This window comes from Lepidochelys olivacea, assembly GCF_965140295.1.
Source record: "Lepidochelys olivacea isolate rLepOli2 genome assembly, chromosome: 27".
NCBI lineage: Eukaryota > Metazoa > Chordata > Testudines > Cheloniidae > Lepidochelys > Lepidochelys olivacea.
Window position 1 is genome coordinate 6,676,538 of NC_140437.1, and position 19,042 is coordinate 6,695,579.

The following is a 19,042-nucleotide window of genomic DNA, read 5'->3' on the forward strand; positions in this document are numbered from 1 at the left end:
AAATTGGGGATTGTCCCTGCTTTGAGCAGGGGGTTGGACTAGATGACCTCCAAAAAGGTCTAACCCTGATATTCTGTGAAATTAGGCTTGAATAAAGACTGGGAGTGGATGAGTCATTACACAAAGTCAAAACTTTTTCCCCCTACTTCCCCTGCATCCGACAAAGTGGGTATTCACCCACGAAAGCTTATGCTTCAATACATCCATTAGTCTATAAGGTGCCACTTTTCCCCTACTGTTACTCACACCTTCTTGTCAACTGTTTGAAATGGGCCATCCTTATTATCACTACAAGTTTTTTTTTCTCCTGCTGATAATAGCCCACCTTAATTGATTAGTCTCATTAGAGTTGGTATGGCAACACCTATTTTTTCATGTTCTCTGTGTATATATATATATATATATAATCTTCCTACTGTATTTTCATAGAATATCAGGGTTGGAAGGGACCTCAGGAGGTCATCTAGTCAAAGCAGGACCAATCCCCAACTAATCAACCAAATTCCCCCCCCCCTTTTGCCCCAGATCCCTAAATGGCCCCCTCAAGGATTGAACTCTGGGTTGAGCAGGCCAATGCTCAAACCACTGAGCTATCCCTCCCCTGCATGCATCTGATGAAGTGGGTTTTAGCCCATGAAAGCTTATGCCCAAATAAATTTGTTAGTTTCTAAGGTGCCATAAGTACTCCTCATTCTTTCTCCCCACTTACAGTTACATTTTGAGACCTATCAGTTAGCCACTTTTTAATCCATTTAATGTGTGCTGTGTTAATTTTTTATCAGTCTAGTTTTTAATCAAAATGCCTTGACGTGTGGCGTCAAGTCAAATGTTTTACAGAAATCTCAGTATATTACATTGACACTATTACCTTTATCAGCCAAACTTGTAATCTCATAAAAAAAAGATATCAAATTAGTTTGACAAGCCCATGCTAATTGGCATTGATCATATCACACTCTTTTAATTCTTTATTAATCAAGTCCCTTATCAGCCACTCCATTATAGTGCTAGAGATCAATGTCAGATGGACAGGCCTATAATTACCCAGGTCATTCCACCTTTAAAGTTTTGGCATAACAATAGCTTTCTTTCAGTCTTCTGGAACTTCCCCAGTGTTCAACTTACTGAAAACCACCATTAATGGTCCAGTGAGTTCTTCAGCCAGCTCTTTTAAAGCTCTTGGATGCAAGATATGTGGACCTGATGCTTTAAAAATGTCTAACTTTGCTAGCTGTTGTTTAACATTCTCCCCAGATACAAGTAGAATAGAAAGAGTGTTATCATGTTCCTATGGTATGATGACATCATTTGTTTTTTCCCAAATGCAGAACAGAAATATTTATTGAACACTTCATCATTTTCTGCATTGTTATTGATAATTCTACTACTTCATCTAATAATGGATCAATATCATTGTTAGGATTCATATTTTTCCTAATCTACTTTAAAAATTCCTTCTTATTGTGCTTAGCTTGACTTGTCATAGATTTTTTCTTGTATCCCTTTGTTTCCCTTATCAATTTTCTACAATTCCTAGCTTCTGATTTATATTCATTACTGTCAACATCTCCTTTCTTCCATTTGTTATACATCATTTTTTATACGTTATGGTTGCCTTTATGTGCTCTCTAAGTCAGGTCAGTTTTTTAACCAGTATTGCTGCTTTCCTTGATTGTGGCTTTTGGGGCATCTAGTAAAGTGTTCTTAAACAATTTCCAATTATCATTCATATTTTTCTGATTTAATTCTTCCTCCCAGCTGGCTCGGCTCATAATTGTTTTCAGTTTTGTGAAACAGGCCCTTTCAAAGCACCAAGTAGAAATATTACCGGTCTGGACGTTATTCTCTTGGCACATTATTAATGTGATTGAGTAATGATCACCTGTACCTAGGCTACTGTTCATTTTTAGTTCTGTGATCAGTTCTTCTTACCTCTCAAGGTGAGGGCTCATAAAGAACACTCCCATGGTGGATGCAACACTTTTGGGTGAGGAAAATGTTATCTATGAGAAATTGCAGGGATGTTTTAGTACTGGCAGCACCAGACTGCCAGCATGTCACTCACATTGAAATCCCCCAGAATCACAAAGCTTTTTTTCCTACACTCTATAAATAGCTGCATAAGGAGCTGCTCATCCTGTTCCTTACTGTGATTTGGTGATCTGCCCCAGATATCAGCTATCTTGTGCTGTATCGGTTAGGACAGTGATCCATAACCATTCAAGATCATTTTCTTCCAAGTTGTCAGTGACTCGGAAACAAGTCTGAGACGCTCTATGGACCAGGTGCAAATGGCAATGTTCTGTACTTTATAAACTAGCTACATTGACGTGGATTTTCATGGCAACAGAAAAAAAACTTCTCTTCCCCTAGCACAATCCCCCTGCCAAATTTCAGTCTCAGGCTCCAAAGCATGGAGGTGCTAGAACTCCTCAAAGAAATGGTCAGGAAAATGGATTGCCCTGGAAAAAGCTACCTGGGTTAATGCTGACCGTGTTCTCAGAAATGCCTCAGCTTGTTTTTCTGAAAGTTTACAAAAACATTCAACCCAAGGCAGAGACTGAGCATGGACAGTTCATCCCTGACAGTCCCAGTTTGGGAACATTAGAAGCAATTGTGAATGGGGTTTTCACGAGACATGCTCAGCAACCCCAATGTTCCTTTCATTTGCTTTGCAGTAGTGGAGTCGCTCCTCCCACCTGCTCCTGCCAGAGCTTTCCCAGCATCCTGGCTACTGCACCACCATCAACCCCCAGAGGGGTCCTATCCCCTGCCCTGTAACCAATGCAAGGGGCCTCCTGGCCCACCTGAACCTTGGGGGGAGGGATAGCTCAGTGGTTTGAGCATGGGCCTACTAAACCCAGGGTTGTGAGTTCAGTCCTTGAGGGGGCCATTTAGGGATCTAGGGCAAAAAAAAAATAAAATTGGGGATTGGTCCTGCTTTGAGCAGGGGGTTGGACTAGATGATCTCCTGAGGTCCCTTCCAATCCTGATATTCTATGATCCTCTAACTCAAGTTGCAACAACCTGTCAGAGCCTCAAATCCGGAAGCTGGCGGTGGTGAGTAAATAGTGTCCTGGCTGCGTCCCCCAGCCCAAGACCTGACACGACCCTTGTTTACCCTGGATCAAAGTGAAATTCTGGCTCCAGAGTCTATATCAGAGCAGAGCAGGCTGGTCTCCAGCACAGAGCCGGGGAGAGAGGGAGGAAGAAGGACCCAGAGGCGGCTGACGTGTGTGTCCCCTTGCGCCTGCCCGTCTGCCTGCACCCCAGGAATGGGGGCCCCAGTAACCCCGGCCTGCCTGCTGCTCCTTCTGCACCTCACAGCTGGGACGTCTGCAGAGCCGTAAGCCCTGTCTGTCTGCGCGGTGGGTGGTGCGGGGGAGATTAGAAGCAGCCAAGGGCACTGATGAGGGGGCTGTTCGATCCGAAACTGATGGGACAGTTTTGTTCTTCCCTGGGAATTCAGACCCCGATGCTGGGTCCCTCCTGGGACCCCTGGTCCTGCGCCTCCCAGCGCCGGGGGAGGTTGGCTCTGGTTAAGACAGAGTCTTGGGGCGCAGGAGAGCTGGGTTCAGTGCCCGGCTCTGCTACAGACGCCCTGTGCGCCCCCAGCCCGACCCCAACCCTCTGAGCCTCAGCTAGGCTCTGTACCATGAGGTGATAATCCTCTGTGGCCGCCTGCTCCTTCAGCCTGTCACCTCCTCAGGCCACAGCCTGTCTCTGTCTCTGCCTGCGGGTCTGTCCAGCCCCAGTGCAGGGGGCCAGGCTGGGATGGGTCTCTAGGCCCCAGTGAAATAGAAAACTAATTACCGATGAACGCAGTGTGTTAAACGAACATCTCAGCCAGAACCTGGGAGTGCCCCGAAAGTGCAAACGCCAAAGGGTCCCTGTGAGAGCAGGCGGAGGCCCCGGGGTGCAGAGTGGTCTGGGGTGGCGTTGTGTCTAAGCCGGTTACTGGCTGCAAAGGGCTCAGGTGCTCAGTCCAGCCCCAGACTAATCAGCCCCCCCCACCGCCCACGCCGTGCACAGGGGTCTCTGCTCACTCTCAGCACCACTAGCCGCCCCCTTCTGGGGAGACCGAGCAGCCGAGAGGACGGGGATGGACGGGAACTGAGCCCCTCTCTGTACCCCTGAGGCCCCTCCAGCTCCGCGGGAGGCAGGCTGGGGCAGGGGATGCAGCGGGGGGCCTTGCCCTGCCCCTGCCCTGTGGTTAGAGAAACGAACCAGCTCCAGCCCCGTCGACCCAGGCCTGTCCCCAGCAGGAGGGACACTCAGGAATCGGGAGTCACGCCCGGCCCTGGGGGAGGCTCTGGGCTGTCCCCTCCCGCACTGCCCATGGTGCGTTCCCCTCCCCAGGCGCTATGTGGTGGTGAGCCCAGCCGTGCTCTACCACCCGCACTCGGGGACGGTGTCAGTTCATCTCAGCGACCTCAACGAGACCGTCCGGGTGAGCGTCCGGCTGGAGAGGGGGGATGGGCCCAGCGCTATCCCCCTGCTGGAGAGAGAGGTCCAGGAGCCCCGTCTGCACGAGAACGTGCGCTTCCAGGTGAGCCCCCGCCCGCAGCCATGGGCACGGCCCCGGGCACTGGCCATGGGCACGGAGCCCGTCAGCCCCGGGTCTGCAGCCCCCGCCCAGCCTCAGGGCCCGGGCACAGCAGGGCTCGGGGACTGGCCATGGGCATGGAGCCCGTCAGCCCCGGGTCTGCAGCCCCCGCCCAGCCTCAGGGCCCGGGCACAGCAGGGCTCGGGGACTGGCCATGGGCACGGAGCCCGTCAGCCCCGGGTCTGCAGCCCCCGCCCAGCCTCAGGGCCCGGGCACAGCAGGGCTCGGGGACTGGCCATGGGCACGGAGCCCGTCAGCCCCGGGTCTGCAGCCCCCGCCCAGCCTCAGGGCCCGGGCACAGCAGGGCTCGGGGACTGGCCCTGGGCATGGAGCTGGTCACTCACTGGGCAGCTGTAGCCGCAGAACTCGAGACCATCCCTCAGCAGCGACAGGCAGGAGGGAGTGGGGATGGGGTGGGGGGTACAGAGAGCGCCCTGGCTTCCAACTCCATCGAGCGCCCCAGGTTCATGCTCCCTCCCGTTCAGGGCCCCAGGCTGGGGAGGGGGTTCCTGTGTTTTGGGGGGCTGGAACAGGGACTCCCAAACACCACGGCCCCCCTGCCCACGCGATAGCGGGTCTGCACCACGACCGGCCCGTTACCAGCCGCTGTGGCCTTGCTGGGGTTCCCCATGTGCAGGTGCCAGCCCCATCCGGGGGGCGGCAGGAAGCGGCGGAGCTGCACGTCTCGATCCGGGGAGACGCCCTGCACTTCTCTGAGCGGAAGAAAGTGCTGCTGCAGGCACTGGAGTCCGGGACCTTGGTGCAGACGGACAAGGCCGTCTACAAGCCGGGACAGACAGGTGAGAGGGCAGGAGCTGCTGGAGGGAGAGTCCTGGGGCCCCAGCCCCTTGGGACGGACTCCTGGGCCCTGGGGTCGGGCTGGGGGCCTCGCGAGGGACACGGGTCTCTCACTTCTAGGCCTGTCTGCACCCGGTCCCAGGGGGCGAGAGGCCCAAAGCCTGAGGCCTGTTTGGGGGCCTGTATGGAACCAAGTGGGGGGTCTCAGCCCGTCCATGGTGATGGCACAGACGCGGCAGGGACACCGATCGGCCCCCCGGCAGCCTCCAGCCGCGCAGGGCAGGGCCGTGGTCATTGGCAGAGGGCAGCGTGGGGAAGCTGGCGCTGCACTGCCCGGGCTGTGCCCATTCTGCGGGTTCACAGAGGCCGTCAGTGCCCGGGCGTCCGGCTGGCACCTTCCCCAGCTGGGAATTCACTCAGACAAACCAAGCCGGGGCTGATCCCACCTCTGCCTCTGCTCCTTTCCAGTGAAGTTTCGAATCGTCAGTTTGGACAAAGACTTCATTCCCAGTCCCAGGAAGGTGAGAGCGGGGGGCAGGGGCCGGGGGGCAGGGTAACAGGGCCCTGGTGCACTGAACATCTTAGGTATGTTTACACCAGGCAGGCCATTCATCCAGTTTGAAATCAGACAGTCCTCTTCCGGGGTGGTTTGCCCCGTCCAGGACATGCTTATGTCTGGTACTGGATGGCGGGCGCCCTTTGGAAGAGCACACTGCTCCGCCCCTGCTGGCGTGAACTCACACACACCGCGTGTGGGAGGTCACGCCAGCGGGGAGGGCCCTCGCCATTCCTGGAAACACCGGGATCTCCGGTATCCTGGGAACGCCTCAGCCGCCACCCCGGTCTTCACTGCTGCTGGGGGCGAGTCTCCCAGGGCAGGTTAACAGACTTGCAATAGCAGGGCTTGTGCTGGCCGGCTGAAAACAGCAGTGCGGACCCGCCCCTTGGGGCCTAGTGCCTTGGGCAGTCGCCTCTGTTGTTTGCAGTCTCTTTACTACGCAGAGAGGGGTGATTGCACATGGCATGGAGCCTGAATGAGGGCACTGGGCACCCCCTGGCTTTAGTGAAGTCTGTGATTGGCTGTGGATGCCAGCCCCCCACCCCCAGGATGACAGTCATTAGCACCTTTCAGCCTAACCGCGCTGGGCACTCTGAGTGAGGTGGCAGAATCGGGCCCAGTGTGGAAATACAAATTGACAGCTCCCCTCCCAGCCATCTCGCCCGGCCACTGGCTGCAACACAGACCCCCGGCCCTTCGACTGCCCATTGGCAGAGACCCCAGCCTCTCGCCCTGCTCCTCCACGCACAGACCAGCCACCCATTGCCCTGCATCCGCCACTGCAGGGAGAGGAGGTGCGAGGCGCCAGCCTCATGGTCCCAGTGTGGGCAGGGCTGTGGGCTCCCCTTCCGGTCCCTGCTCTCTCGGTCACCCCGCTGCTGTCTGCATGATCCCCCCTGGCCTCAGAGACACCCCGGCCCTGGGGAGGTCACAGGCAGAGCCCTGGGCGGGGGGGGGGGGTGTTTCCTGTCCCTCTAACCAGCCATCTCCTGTCTGTTTGCTTTGCAGCTGCCCCTGGTGACTCTGCAGGTCAGTCTGTGCCTCTCCAGCCTCCTCCTCTTCCTGTCTGGCTCATCTGAGGGCACCCAGGGGTGTTCAGTCATGGGGATCCCAGAGGAGTCTGGGCTGTGACCACAGTGTCCAGCAATCCAGCTCTAGACCTCTCTGCCCCGCTGTGGGGGTGCAAAGCATCCCAGAGCACAGGGTGTTTCTGGGCTGGACCACATGGGGGGCAGGGAGGGGACATTTGTGCCATCGGGTTACGTCCTCCCCACCCCACCATTGCAGCCTCTGGGGCTGCCTGTCTGGGAGGCAGGTGGGTTTGGGCCTGGCTGGGATCCCTGCCTGAGCCGCTCACCCCGAATGTTCCCAGCCCCCGAACTCCGGGTCAGGTGGTGACTTGATCAGGCCAGTGGGGAACTCAGTGGGGAGGTCCCGTGGGAGACTGAATGGGGGAAGGGCAGGGGAGGAGGAGGGTCTCTGGGAGCTGCAGGGGCAGCGGGGAGGGGTGGAGGCTTGTGGGGGCTGTGTGGGGAGTGGGGGACAGGGAACATACCCACAGAGGCCTAGCACAGAGATGGAAATGGTCCCTACGGCGTGTTCCCTGGGCTTCATCCAGGCTGGAGATGGGGCGTTCCTTGAGACCCACAGGTGGTGCCCTCGGGTCAGGGCTGAGGGGTGCTGGCAGGGCCCCCTTGCCCAGCGGCTGCCCGGAGGTGTCTGCTCCAGGCTAAGGAGTAGGATTTGAGCCCCCAGCCATCGATCCAGCCCTGTCGGCAGCACGAGGCACTCGGGGGCTGCCAGGGATGAGCCGTGTGTGGGGGCAGCTGCTGAGCAGGGCTTGTCCGTGTGCCAGGATCCCAGCGGGAACCGCATCGCCCAGTGGCGAGATGTGACTCCGCAGCAGGGCATCGTGGATCTGTCCCTCCCGCTGTCTGCAGAGCCGGCCCTGGGGACGTACGCCATCCAGGCACAGGGGACGAGGCACTCGTTCAGCGTGGAGGAATACGGTGAGCAGTGGAGCCCAGAGCAGCGACCAAGGCTGCGGGTCTGGCATGTGGGGGTGGAGGGGGATTCATGAGTCTCCCTGGGGCGAGGTATCCGTGGGTCCCTATCAGAGGGTCCCTGGGAGCTCAGAGCCCTGGGACTGGCCCAGGCAGCTCCAAGCTCTCCTGGGCCTCAGCCACGCCTTGCCCAATCCTCTCGCAACAGGACACTGAGCAAGGGGAATTCAGCCTCCCTGCCCTGCCCAGGCCCTGCCCCACCCCACTCTGCTCTAGGGCCTCTGGGGAGGCCTCAGGTCAGCGCCGCTGGGGAGATACAGAGCTGGGGATTTCAGTATGGCCAGCCCCAGACACGCCAACATCATCAGTCAGAACCATGACTGTTTCCTGTTTTTGGTCTGACTTTGGATTTCTGCAACTCCCCCCAGCCCCCACCTCCCCGCAGTGTCTGTGGGAGGTGGATGGGGGCAGTTACCGTGTCACCAACGTTATCGAGGGATCTGATCCTGGCTCCTGCTGCTGGAGCTCCCTGGCTGCCGGATGGGATGGAGCTTCCAGCTTCTCATCAACCCCGCAGCATCTAACTCTATCCCCCCAGCCCCACCTCAGCACCCATCTACATCTGCCCTGTGCCCCCAACCCCACCTCTGCCCAGCCCCAGCCGAGCACCCACCCACATTTGCCCTGTGCCCCCCAGCCCCACCTCTGCCCTGCCCCAGCCGAGCAACCCACCCACATTTGCCCTGTGCCCCCAGCCCCACCTATACCCAGCCCCAGCCCAGCACCCACCCACATCAACCCTGTGCCCCCCAACGCCATAAGGGGCTCTTCACACATACACACCCTACGCAGAGTGGGTGTTGCTGGGAGAGGGAGGGAAATGTCTGCGGCCCCCTCTCCATCCCCGCCCCCGCCAAAATCTCCTCTGGCTCCTGCGGGGGAGGGGGAGAGAAGAGCTCTGATGTCTCCCTTGAAATAGCTGCCACCCACCCCCACCCTCGCCCCAGACACCTGCCCCTGACCCCCCCAACTGCCTCCCACCCCCACTCTCCCACACACCCTTCCTGAGCCCCCCAACTGCCTCCTACTCCCACCCTCACCTTAGATACCCTGCCCCTGATCCTCCACAATACTTCCCTCCTTCCCCTACTGGCCAATCCCCCATCCCCTGAGGAGGAGGAAAAAATGCGGCACCCCACAAACACATTCCCTCCTTCACTGGCCCATGCCAGCGCTGCACATTCACCCAGCCCCGATATACGCTCCCCTCCTGGGGCTTCTGGGCCTTGGAGCCGCCCAGCCAGCTCCTATCAGTGCCCCAGGACGGCCCAGACCCTGAGGGACAAAGTGCCATGGAGCAGCCCCCCGGCTCCTCTGGGCTAAACCCCGGTGTGAATTTGGCCCTGTCTATCCAGGCTGCCTGGTGGTGCCTGGCAGGGGGCAAGGTCCCAGCCGAACACCAGCTCCTGGAGGGGAACAGCCGGGACCTCATCAGCCAGAAGAAACACCCCTGTCCACTGGGCCCCCATGGTCTCAGCCCCACGTGGACCCTGGCGCGTCCCCGCTCTCAGCCCCACGTGGACCCTGGCGCGTCCCCGCTCTCAGCCCCGCACAGACCCTGGCACGTCCTCGCTCTCAGCCCCCCGTGGTCTCTGGCCCAAACGCCAGCTGCCAAGCCCATGTCATTCCTGGCACTGCCCCTGCCCTTTGGGAACCAGGCCGGGGCAACAGAGGCTGTTTTTCAGCTTTATTGTCAAGAGGGGTTGAAAAGAGTCCTGCCGGCTGAGGCTCCTGCTGAAGCCTCTTCCCAGCCCTGCTCCATTTCCGGGCCCTTCCCCTTCCCAGCCCTGCCAGCAGGTTGGTTGGGGGCTGCAAGACCCGGGTAGAAGCTCCAAGGCCGGGGCTGCGGGTAAGTTTCACCCCGTCCCTCTCTGCCCCCCAGTGCTGCCCAAGTTCGAAGTGATCCTCGAGCTGCCCCCCGTGGTAACGGTGCTGGATGAGACGATCCTGCTGCGAGTGTGTGGCCGGTGAGTCTGAAAGCAGCGCTGCCAGGCCGATAAAGGGGGGGCTGGTCCCGCCCTGGGCCTGACTCTGTCCCCACCGCCCCCAGGCCAGGATCAGACCTGCCCCTTCCCTGCCTGCGCCCCGCTCTGCCCCATGCTCATGGCCAGGCAGGGCACCTTGGGGCTTTCCCTCCCACCCACATGACCAGCCCCACCCCAGCAGGGAGCCCCCCATGGCAGGGGCATTGGCCTCCTCCCCTCCTATTTACCTTCTCCTTCCCCTCTGCTAAACAGATACAGCTACGGGAAGCCCGTCCTGGGGAGGGTCCAGGCCAGCCTGTGTTGGGAGAAACAACATTCATATCCGTGGTACCGTTTCTATCTGGGGCTAACTGAGTGCATGAAGCTCACTGGCCAGGTGAGTGCGACTCCGGATGGGGGGAGGGGAGGTACATGGCATGCTGCTGGAGGAGACTCCTCTCCATGTTTTTCTTACACTGGCCAGAGGGGGCGCTGTGATCTGCCTTGATGATGTTGGTGACATTGTAAAGCTGGTGTCAGTGCAGGCGAATCAGGCCCTGGATCCGTCAGGGTCCCCGTCTGGCAGGTCGGGGGGTGGGGACGGCCGCTGTGCAGCAGACAGACTTATGGCCCAGACTTATGCGCCCCCCGCCCCCGACCCCTTCACCATAATATCTCAGTGCCTCACTGACCCTCCTAGCCCCGGGAGGCGGGGCAGGCTCCTGTCCCCATTGTACAGATGGGGAACTGAGGCACGGAGATGCTCGGCGTCCGTCTGCGCAGGAAAAACCCTGCGGCAGTGTCTCTGAGCACAGCTCTGCTGCCTGGGGCTTGTGCCACAGGGCTAAAGTAACAGTGTAGATGCTCGGCTGCAGCCTGGGCTCCGAGACCCTCCCCCCTCCCGGGGCTAGAGCCTGGACCCAAACGTCGACCTGCTGGTTTTAGCCCCGCAGCTGGGCTCTGAGACTCGGTGCCGCAGGATGTTTCTGCTGGAGCCGTACTCAGAGGGACTTGCAGGCAGTCTGTGGCAGAGCAGGGACTTGCCCCCCGGTCTCTCCAGACCTAGGCCAGTGTCCCAGGTTACGGGGCCTCCCTTCCTCATCAGCAGCTCTCGTTAGGCGGGGGCACTGTAAAGACACAGATCTCCCCGAATGCTCTCAGTCCTGCGGGGTTGGGGGACCAATTGGAATTATCCAGCGTTAACACGACGATGGGGGACAAGCACCAGGGGATGGTCACAAGTGACCAGGGCCTCTGTTTTACGTCTCATCCATCCACAGCAGCTCCAGCTGCACAGCGCCCCCTAGCGCTGCGCTGGGATACCGGTGTCAGGGCCGACTCCAAGGTGTGAGCGCCCCCTGCTGCTGACTTCAGCACCCAGGTTTTCTTTGAGTGTCTCCCGTCCAAGCGCTCACCAGGCCAAGCCCGATTAGAGACCTGCTGAGCTGACACCTGCAGGGCCTGCTGCAGAGCTGCTGCTAATGGGCCGTGATTCTCTCCCTCCAGACTGAGAGCAACGGCTGCTTTTCCAGAGAGGTGGGGACGGCTCCCTTCAACCTGACCCACTCTGGCTACAAGAGGAGCCTCCAGGCCAAGGCCTCTCTCATGGAGGAGGGGACAGGTGGGACTGAAATCAAGCACACATGCACGCCCCCAGGCAGCCCCCAGCAGTAAACCCCCAGGGGCAGAGGGGTCTCACTTGCACATGTGGTAATGTCGTTTGTACCCCAGCTGCTTTAGAGATGAGCCCAGGAGGTAGTGTTTGCGGGTTGGATCTGGGGTTCTGGTTCAGCCCATCTCTGGATTGATCCCTCATGAGGAGTTTAGACCTGGGTACATTCATGCAAAGACTAAACAGCCTCCCGCGAGAGGCCTCTGGCTTTGGACTGAGCTGGCAGAGTGGAGTGAAGGTCCAGCCTGTGTCGCTGGGTCCTGAGTCACGGCCTCAGTGACATTAGCACTTAGCGTTCAAAACTGCAAGTGCTAATTGCTTATTAATGACCCCAGATAACTCCATATTTAACCCAGAAGAATCCTGATTTCCAGAGCGGTTGACACCCATTTGGCTGAAAACTAACTTGTGGGGTGGCTACAGTGTTACCCTTGGGTGCTGACATCAGCGATGGCGAAGTGGCTGGAGCAGAGCGGCTCCAGAATGGCAACGGGTCACTGGGCACTTCTGAAAACGGCCCTTTCTGGGGGCAGGCACTGTGCCGAGAGGCCTGTGTGCGGGGTCAGCTCTGGGGCCGTTCAGTAAAGAGCGCTCTGCTGGGGAAAGGGCCGCAGCGCAGGAGAGCCTGCTGGCAAATGTCAAGTGGCTGGTTTGGGATTAAGCCCCATGGGAAGGTGGATCTAAATTTTCTAGTTTCCAGATTCCCCAGAAAAATCCTTCTCTGACCCCCGCCAAACTTCCCAAATTCTCCATCAAGATCACATCCTCCAGTCGATAGCGAGAGGGGGTAGAACGGCTGCACGTATTGTTATGGAGATTAATCTGGGACGTAGCCTGAATTCTGGTGTTGCTCCCGGCACCTTCGTCCTATCGTCCCTCCCTCTCCTGCTAGGGGTGGAGCTCAACGCAACCAAGCACTGCGATATCGTGTCTGAAATCGCTACGGTGACCTTTGAGGACGCTGACGCTACCTACAAGGCTGGAATCCCCTACACTGGCAAGGTAACAGGATTACCAGTGTGACAGAGTGGAATATGTCTGAACCAAACTGTAACCTCCATTTACACTGACTGTTTGCCAGATGTGCTGCACTTCTGGTGCACATGCTCCCCATGCACTGGAGATCAGAATGCTTTAGCTGTGCTCTCCATGTCCTCAAGCCCCCTCTTACCGAGGGCACAATGGGGGTTAAGCAACCAGCCAACCCTCAGTTCCTTCTCAGGGCCTCTGGCTGTGAGACAGAGCCAGCAGCAGTGTCCGGTCTCCTGCTCCACTGAAGTTTTTCTCTTTACGTTTTGAAAATAGCAATTTTTGATAGTTAATAATTTTTACTGGAGATAGTGGTAAGCTGAACTCTCCAGTTTTAGGGAGGATTTGAGTCTTAGATGCCCTCTCCCCGGAGCAAAGAATGTCGGCCATACTTACAGGGCGGGGGAGTCTAGCCTGGGAAGCAGGGACTCTGAAAAAGATGTGGGGGTTGTGGTGGATAATCAGCTGACCATGAGCTCCCAGTGCGACGCTGTGGCCAAAAGAGCTAATGCGATTCTGGGATGGATAAACGGGGGACTCTCGAGTAGGATACTCTGTATTTGGCAGGGGTGCAACTGATGCTGGAACATTGTGTCCAGTTCCGGTGCCCACAATTCAACAAGGATATTGATAAATTGAAAAGGGTTCGGAGAAGAGCCCCAGGAATGGTTAAAGGATTAGACAAGATGCCTTACAGTGAGAGACAAAGAGCTCAATATATTTAGCTTAAGAGAGAGAAGGTTAAAGGGTGACTTGATTGCAATTTGTAAATATCGGGGAACATATATCCAATCTAGCAGAGAAAGGTCGAACACAATCCAATGGCTGGAAGTTGAAGCTTGACAAATTCAAACTGGAAATATGGTGTAAATTTTTTATAGTGAGGGTAATTAACCAACAATTTACTGTGGTTCTTGATGGATTCTCCATCCCTGACCATTAGTAAATGAAGACGGGATGTTGTTCTAACAGATCGGCTCTGGGAATTATTTTGGGGCAGTTCTCTGGCCTGTGCTATGCAGGAGGTCAGACTGGATGATCACAATGGTCCCTTCTGGCCTTGGAGTCTATGAATCCTGGTACCGGGGGGTAGGGCTGTGAGGTGAGCAATTGCTGTCTTCTCCAAGTACAGGGGGGTTTAGTCCCCAGGATTTAAATTATGTTCCTCATGTGGGTCTGCCATGCCTGGAACGAGGGACACTGTAATGTGTGTCTGTATTGTTTGGATACACAGACACACATTAGAGAGCAGTGCAGGGACTTCAGAGCCCTCCCAAAATGGGCTGTGAAATCCAGGGAGACTAGACTGAAAGTATTTCTCATGCAGAAGTCTAGGAGGCCAGGCTCAGTCCCTAAAGAGATGCAGAATTCTCCTTGGACCAATTCATCCTTGAGTAAAAAGTACCCTAGCAGCCATCTCTTCCACCTCTAAGGCTGTGCCTGCCCCGGTTAGCGACCTCAAGTGTGATGGACACCATCCTGCCAAGGAGCATGGGAGTAGCTCTCCTCCCCAGGTGCCTGCTAAGTCACCTCTTTCTTTGTCACTTAAGAAGGGCAGCTCGAGACCAATCCCTGGTCCCTCTGGCGCCCAAAGAGAAGGAGTCCTGAGTCCTTGGTTCCACTGCTGTCTCATCCCTTGAAGCCCAGAGATGATTTCTCTTGGGGGTGGCCGCTCAGCACCACTGCTTCCGGCACAGTCATTGCTGCTGTGGGTGCAGTCGGCACCACTGTTTTCCGCACCGACCCATTGCCACCAGAGCTCTCGCCTTCGTTGCGCCAGGTGCCGCTCTCCTCAGCGCCTCTGCTACCCGCACCTGTGGCCCGGACGTCCCATTTCCTGCACTCAGCATCCATCGCACGGGTCCTTCAGCGCTGCTGCTGGCAGTGCTGAATCTCGTTTCGCGTCCCGCACTGACAGGCACAGCACCAGGTGATTGGACCGTTTCTGAACTCCCAGACGCCCCTTTTTGGCTCCCTGGGGAGCAATAGGGGAGATTTTAAAGGCCCCAGTTAGAAAAGCCACGTCTAGCTGGCCTAGTGGCTGGGGGGAAGCAGTAGACGCGATATATCCTGTTTGTAGTAAGGCTTTTGACATCCTCGTAAGCAAAGTAGGGAAATGTGGTCTACATTGGGGTTCGCAACCTTTTTCTTTCTGAGCCTCTCCCTAAACATGTTGTAAAAACTCCACAGCCCCCCTCTGCCACAACAACTGGTTTTCTGCATATAAATGTCAGGGCCGGTGTGAAGGGATAGGAAGCAGGACAATTGCCCCACGCGGTGGGGTTTCAGCCCTCTGCCCTGGGCCGCAGCATGTCTAACACTGGCCCTGTTTGTTGGACCCTCTGAAACCTGCTCACAGCCCCCCAGGATCCCCTGTCCCCCTGGTTGAAAATCACTGGTCTAAATGAAATTACTGCAAGGTTGATGCACAACTGGTTGAAACCCCCATACTCAAGGGGTAGTTCTCAATAGTTTGCTCCAGTCTGGGAAGACGTGTCCAGTGTGGTCCCACGGGGTCAGTCCTGGGTCCGGTACTACTCAGTATTTTCATTAAAGACTTGGATAATGGAATAGAGAGTGCGCTTATAAAATATGTGGATGACCCCAAGCAGGGAGGGGTTGCGAGCACTTTGGAGGACAGGATTAGAATTCATAATGACTCTGACAAATTAGTGAATTGTTCTGAAATCAACAAGATGAAATTAGTTAAAGACTAGTGTGAGGTACTATGCTTAGGAAAACAAAAAGGAGTCCGGTGGCACCTTAAAGGCTAACAGATTTATTTGGGCATAAGCTTTCATGAGTAAAAACCCCACTTCTTCAGATGCATGGAGTGAAAATGACGGATGCAGGCATTATTATACAGACACATGAAGAGAAGGGAGTTACCTCACAAGTGGAGAACCAGTGTTGACAGGGCCAGTTCAGTCAGGGTGGATGTGGTCCACTCCCAATAATTGATGAGGAGATGTCAATACTAAGAGAGGGGAAGTTGCTTTTGTTGTGAGCCAGCCACTCCCAGTCCCTATTCAAGCCCAAATTAATGGTGTTAAATTTGCAAATGAATTGTAGTTCTGCAGTTTCTCTTTGAAGTCTGTTTTTGAAGTTTTTTATAGATTCATAGATATTTAGGTCAGAAGGGACCATTATGATCATCTAGTCTGACCTCCTGCACAATGCAGGCCACAGAATTTCACCCACCACTCCTAAAAAAGACCTTACACCTATATCTGTGCTATTGAAGTCCTCAAATTGTAGTTTGAAGACCTCAAGGAGCAGAGAATCCTCCAGCAAGTGACCCGTGCCCCATGCTACAGAGGAAGGCGAAAAACCTCCAGGGCCTTCCAATCTGCCCTGGAGGAAAATTCCTTCCCGACCCCAAATATGGCGATCAGCTAAACCCTGAGCATATGGGCAAGATTCATCAGCCAGATACTACAGAAAATTCTTTCCCGGGTAACTTGGATCTTACCCCATCTAAAAACCCATCACAGGCCATTGGGCCTATTTACCATGAATATTTAATTACCAAAACCATGTTATCCCATCATACCATCTCCTCCATAAACTTATCGAGTTTAATCTTAAAGCAAGATAGATCTTTTGCCCCCACTACTTCCCTCGGAAGGCTATTCCAAAACTTCACTCCTCTGATGGTTAGAAACCTTCGTCTAATTTCTAATCTAAATTTCCTAGTGGCCAGTTTATATCCATTTGTTCTTGTGTCCACATTGGTACTGAGTTTAAATAATTCCTCTCCCTCTCTGGTATTTATCCCTCTGATATATTTATAGAGAGCAATCATATCTCCCCTCAACCTTCTTTTAGTTAGGCTAAACAAGCCAAGCTCCCTGAGTCTCCTTTCATAAGACAAGTTTTCCATTCCTCGGATCATCCTAGTAGCCCTTCTCTGTACCTGTTCCAGTTTGAATTCATCCTTCTTAAACATGGGAGACCAGAACTGCACACAGTATTCCAGGTGAGGTCTCACCAGTGCCTTATATAACGGTACTAAAACCTCCTTATCCCTACTGGAAATACCTCTCCTGATGCATCCCAAGACGACATTAGCTTTTTTCACAGCCATATCACATTGGCAGCTCATAGTCATCCTATGATCAACCAATACTTCAAGGTCCTTTTCCTCCTCCGTTACTTCTAGTTGATGCGTCCCTAGCTTATAACTAAAATTCTTGTTATTAATCCCTAAATGCATGACCTTACACTTCTCACTATTAAATTTCATCCTATTCCTATTACTCCAGTTTACAAGGTCATCCAGATCCTCCTGTAGGGTATCCCTGTCCTTCTCTAAATTAGCAATACCTCCCAGCTTTGTATCATCTGCAAACTTTATTAGCACACTCCCACTTTTTGTGCCCAGTTCAGTAATAAAAAGATTAAATAAGATTGGTCCCAAAACTGATCCTTGAGGAACTCCACTGGTAATCTCCCTCCAACTTGACAGTTCACCTTTCAGTAGGACCCGTTGTAGTCTCCCCTTTAACCAATTCCCTATCCACCTTTCAATTTTCCTATTGATGCCCATCTTATCCAATTTAACTAATAATTCCCCATGTGGCACAGTATCAAACGCCTTACTAAAATCTAAGTAAATTAGATCCACTGCGTTTCCTTTATCTAAAAAATCTGTTACTCTCTCAAAGAAGGAGATCAGGTTGGTTTGACACGATCTACCTTTTGTAAAACCATGTTGTATTTTGTCCCATTTACCATTGACTTCAATGTCCTTAACTACCTTCTCCTTCAAAATTTTTTCCAAGACCTTGCATACTACAGATGTCAAACTAACAGGCCTATAATTACTTGGATCACTTTTTTTCCCTTTCTTAAAAATAGGAACTATGTTAGCAATTCTCCAATCATACGGTACAACCCCTGAGTTTACAGATTCATTAAAAATTCTTGCTAATGGGCTTGCAATTTCTTGTGCCAATTCTTTTAATATTCTTGGATGAAGATTATCTGGGCCCCCCGATTTAGTCCCATTAAGCTGTTTGAGTTTCGCTTCTACCTCCGATATGGTGATGTCTACCTCCATATCCTCATTCCCATTTATCATGCTACCATTATCCCTAAGATCCTCTTTAGTCTTATTAAAGACTGAGGCAAAGTATTTGTTTAGATATTGGGCCATGCCTAGATTATCCTTGACCTCCACTCCATCCTCAGTTTTTAGCGGTCCCACTTCTTCTTTCTTTGTTTTCTTCCTATTTATATGACTATAGAACCTTTTACTATTGGTTTTAATTCCCTTTGCAAGGTCCAACTCTACTTGACTTTTAGCCTGTCTCACTTTATCCCTACATATTCTGACCTCAATAAGGTAGCTTTCCTTACTGATCCCTCCCTTCTTCCACTCCCTATATGCTTTCTGCTTTTTCTTAATTACCTCTCTAAGATGCTTGCTCATCCAGCTTGGTCTACAACTCCTGCCTATGAATTTTTTCCCCTTTCTTGGGATGCAGGCTTCCGATAGCTTCTGCAGCTTTAATTTAAAATAATCCCAGGCCTCCTCTACCTTTAAACCCATAAATTCTTCAGTCCAATCCACTTCCCTAACTAATTTCCTTAATTTTTGAAAGTCAGCCCTTTTGAAATCAAAAACCCTAGTTGCAGATTTATTTTTGTTAATCCTTCCATTCAGTTTGAACTGAATTAGCTCATGATCACTTGAGCCAAGATTATCCCCTACAACCATTTCCTCTATGAGGTCCTCATTACTCACCAAGACCAAATCTAAAATGGCATCCCCTCTAGTCGGTTCAGCAACTACTTGCTGAAGGAATCCATCAGCTATCGCATCTAGGAAAATCTGAGCCCTATTATTATTACTAGCACTCGTCCTCCAGTCTATATCTGGGAAGTTAAAGTCTCCCATGATCACACAGTTTCCATTAGTATTTACTTTATTAAAAACATTAAAAAGGGCTCTATCCATATCCAAATTAGATCCCGGTGGTCTATAGCACACCCCAAGCACTATCCCAGGGGAGGCTCTAATAGTTTTCTTCCCCAATTTAATTGTTGCCCAGACAGACTCAGTCATATCCATTTCATCGCTTCTTATTTCTTTACATTCTATCTCATCATTGATATACAATGCTACTCCACCACCTTTACCTTTATTTCGGTCTTTCCTAAACAGCACATACCCTTCAATACCTGTAGCCCAGTCATGACTACTATTCCACCAGGTCTCTGTTATACCTATAATATCTGGTTTCACTTCCTGCACCAGTAACTCTAGTTCCTCCATTTTGTTACCTAGGCTCCTTGCATTAGTGTACAAACATCTTAATTTTTGCTGTTTGGCCTCACTCACATTCT

At 53.6% G+C, this 19,042-nt stretch overlaps 1 protein-coding gene across 3 annotated transcripts in view; it reads left to right on the forward strand.

Annotated features, from left to right (window-relative positions):
* Positions 1-3,014: 3,014 nt before the first annotated feature.
* Positions 3,015-19,042, forward strand: part of LOC311513856 (alpha-2-macroglobulin-like protein 1) — a 54,092-nt gene continuing 38,064 nt past the window's right edge. For 2 of the 3 annotated variants that reach the window (XM_084615994.1, XM_084615995.1), the window contains exons 1-10: positions 3,015-3,346; positions 4,360-4,549; positions 5,244-5,406; positions 5,873-5,925; positions 6,972-6,992; positions 7,819-7,972; positions 9,909-9,993; positions 10,264-10,387; positions 11,497-11,611; positions 12,555-12,664. In XM_084615994.1, the coding sequence (XP_084472120.1) occupies positions 3,276-3,346; positions 4,360-4,549; positions 5,244-5,406; positions 5,873-5,925; positions 6,972-6,992; positions 7,819-7,972; positions 9,909-9,993; positions 10,264-10,387; positions 11,497-11,611; positions 12,555-12,664 (1,086 nt within the window). In that variant the 5' untranslated portion in view covers positions 3,015-3,275. Of the gene's footprint in view, positions 3,347-4,359; positions 4,550-5,243; positions 5,407-5,872; positions 5,926-6,971; positions 6,993-7,818; positions 7,973-9,908; positions 9,994-10,263; positions 10,388-11,496; positions 11,612-12,554; positions 12,665-19,042 lie in introns of those variants that run through there. The other variant, XM_084615996.1, reaches the window with a different exon arrangement.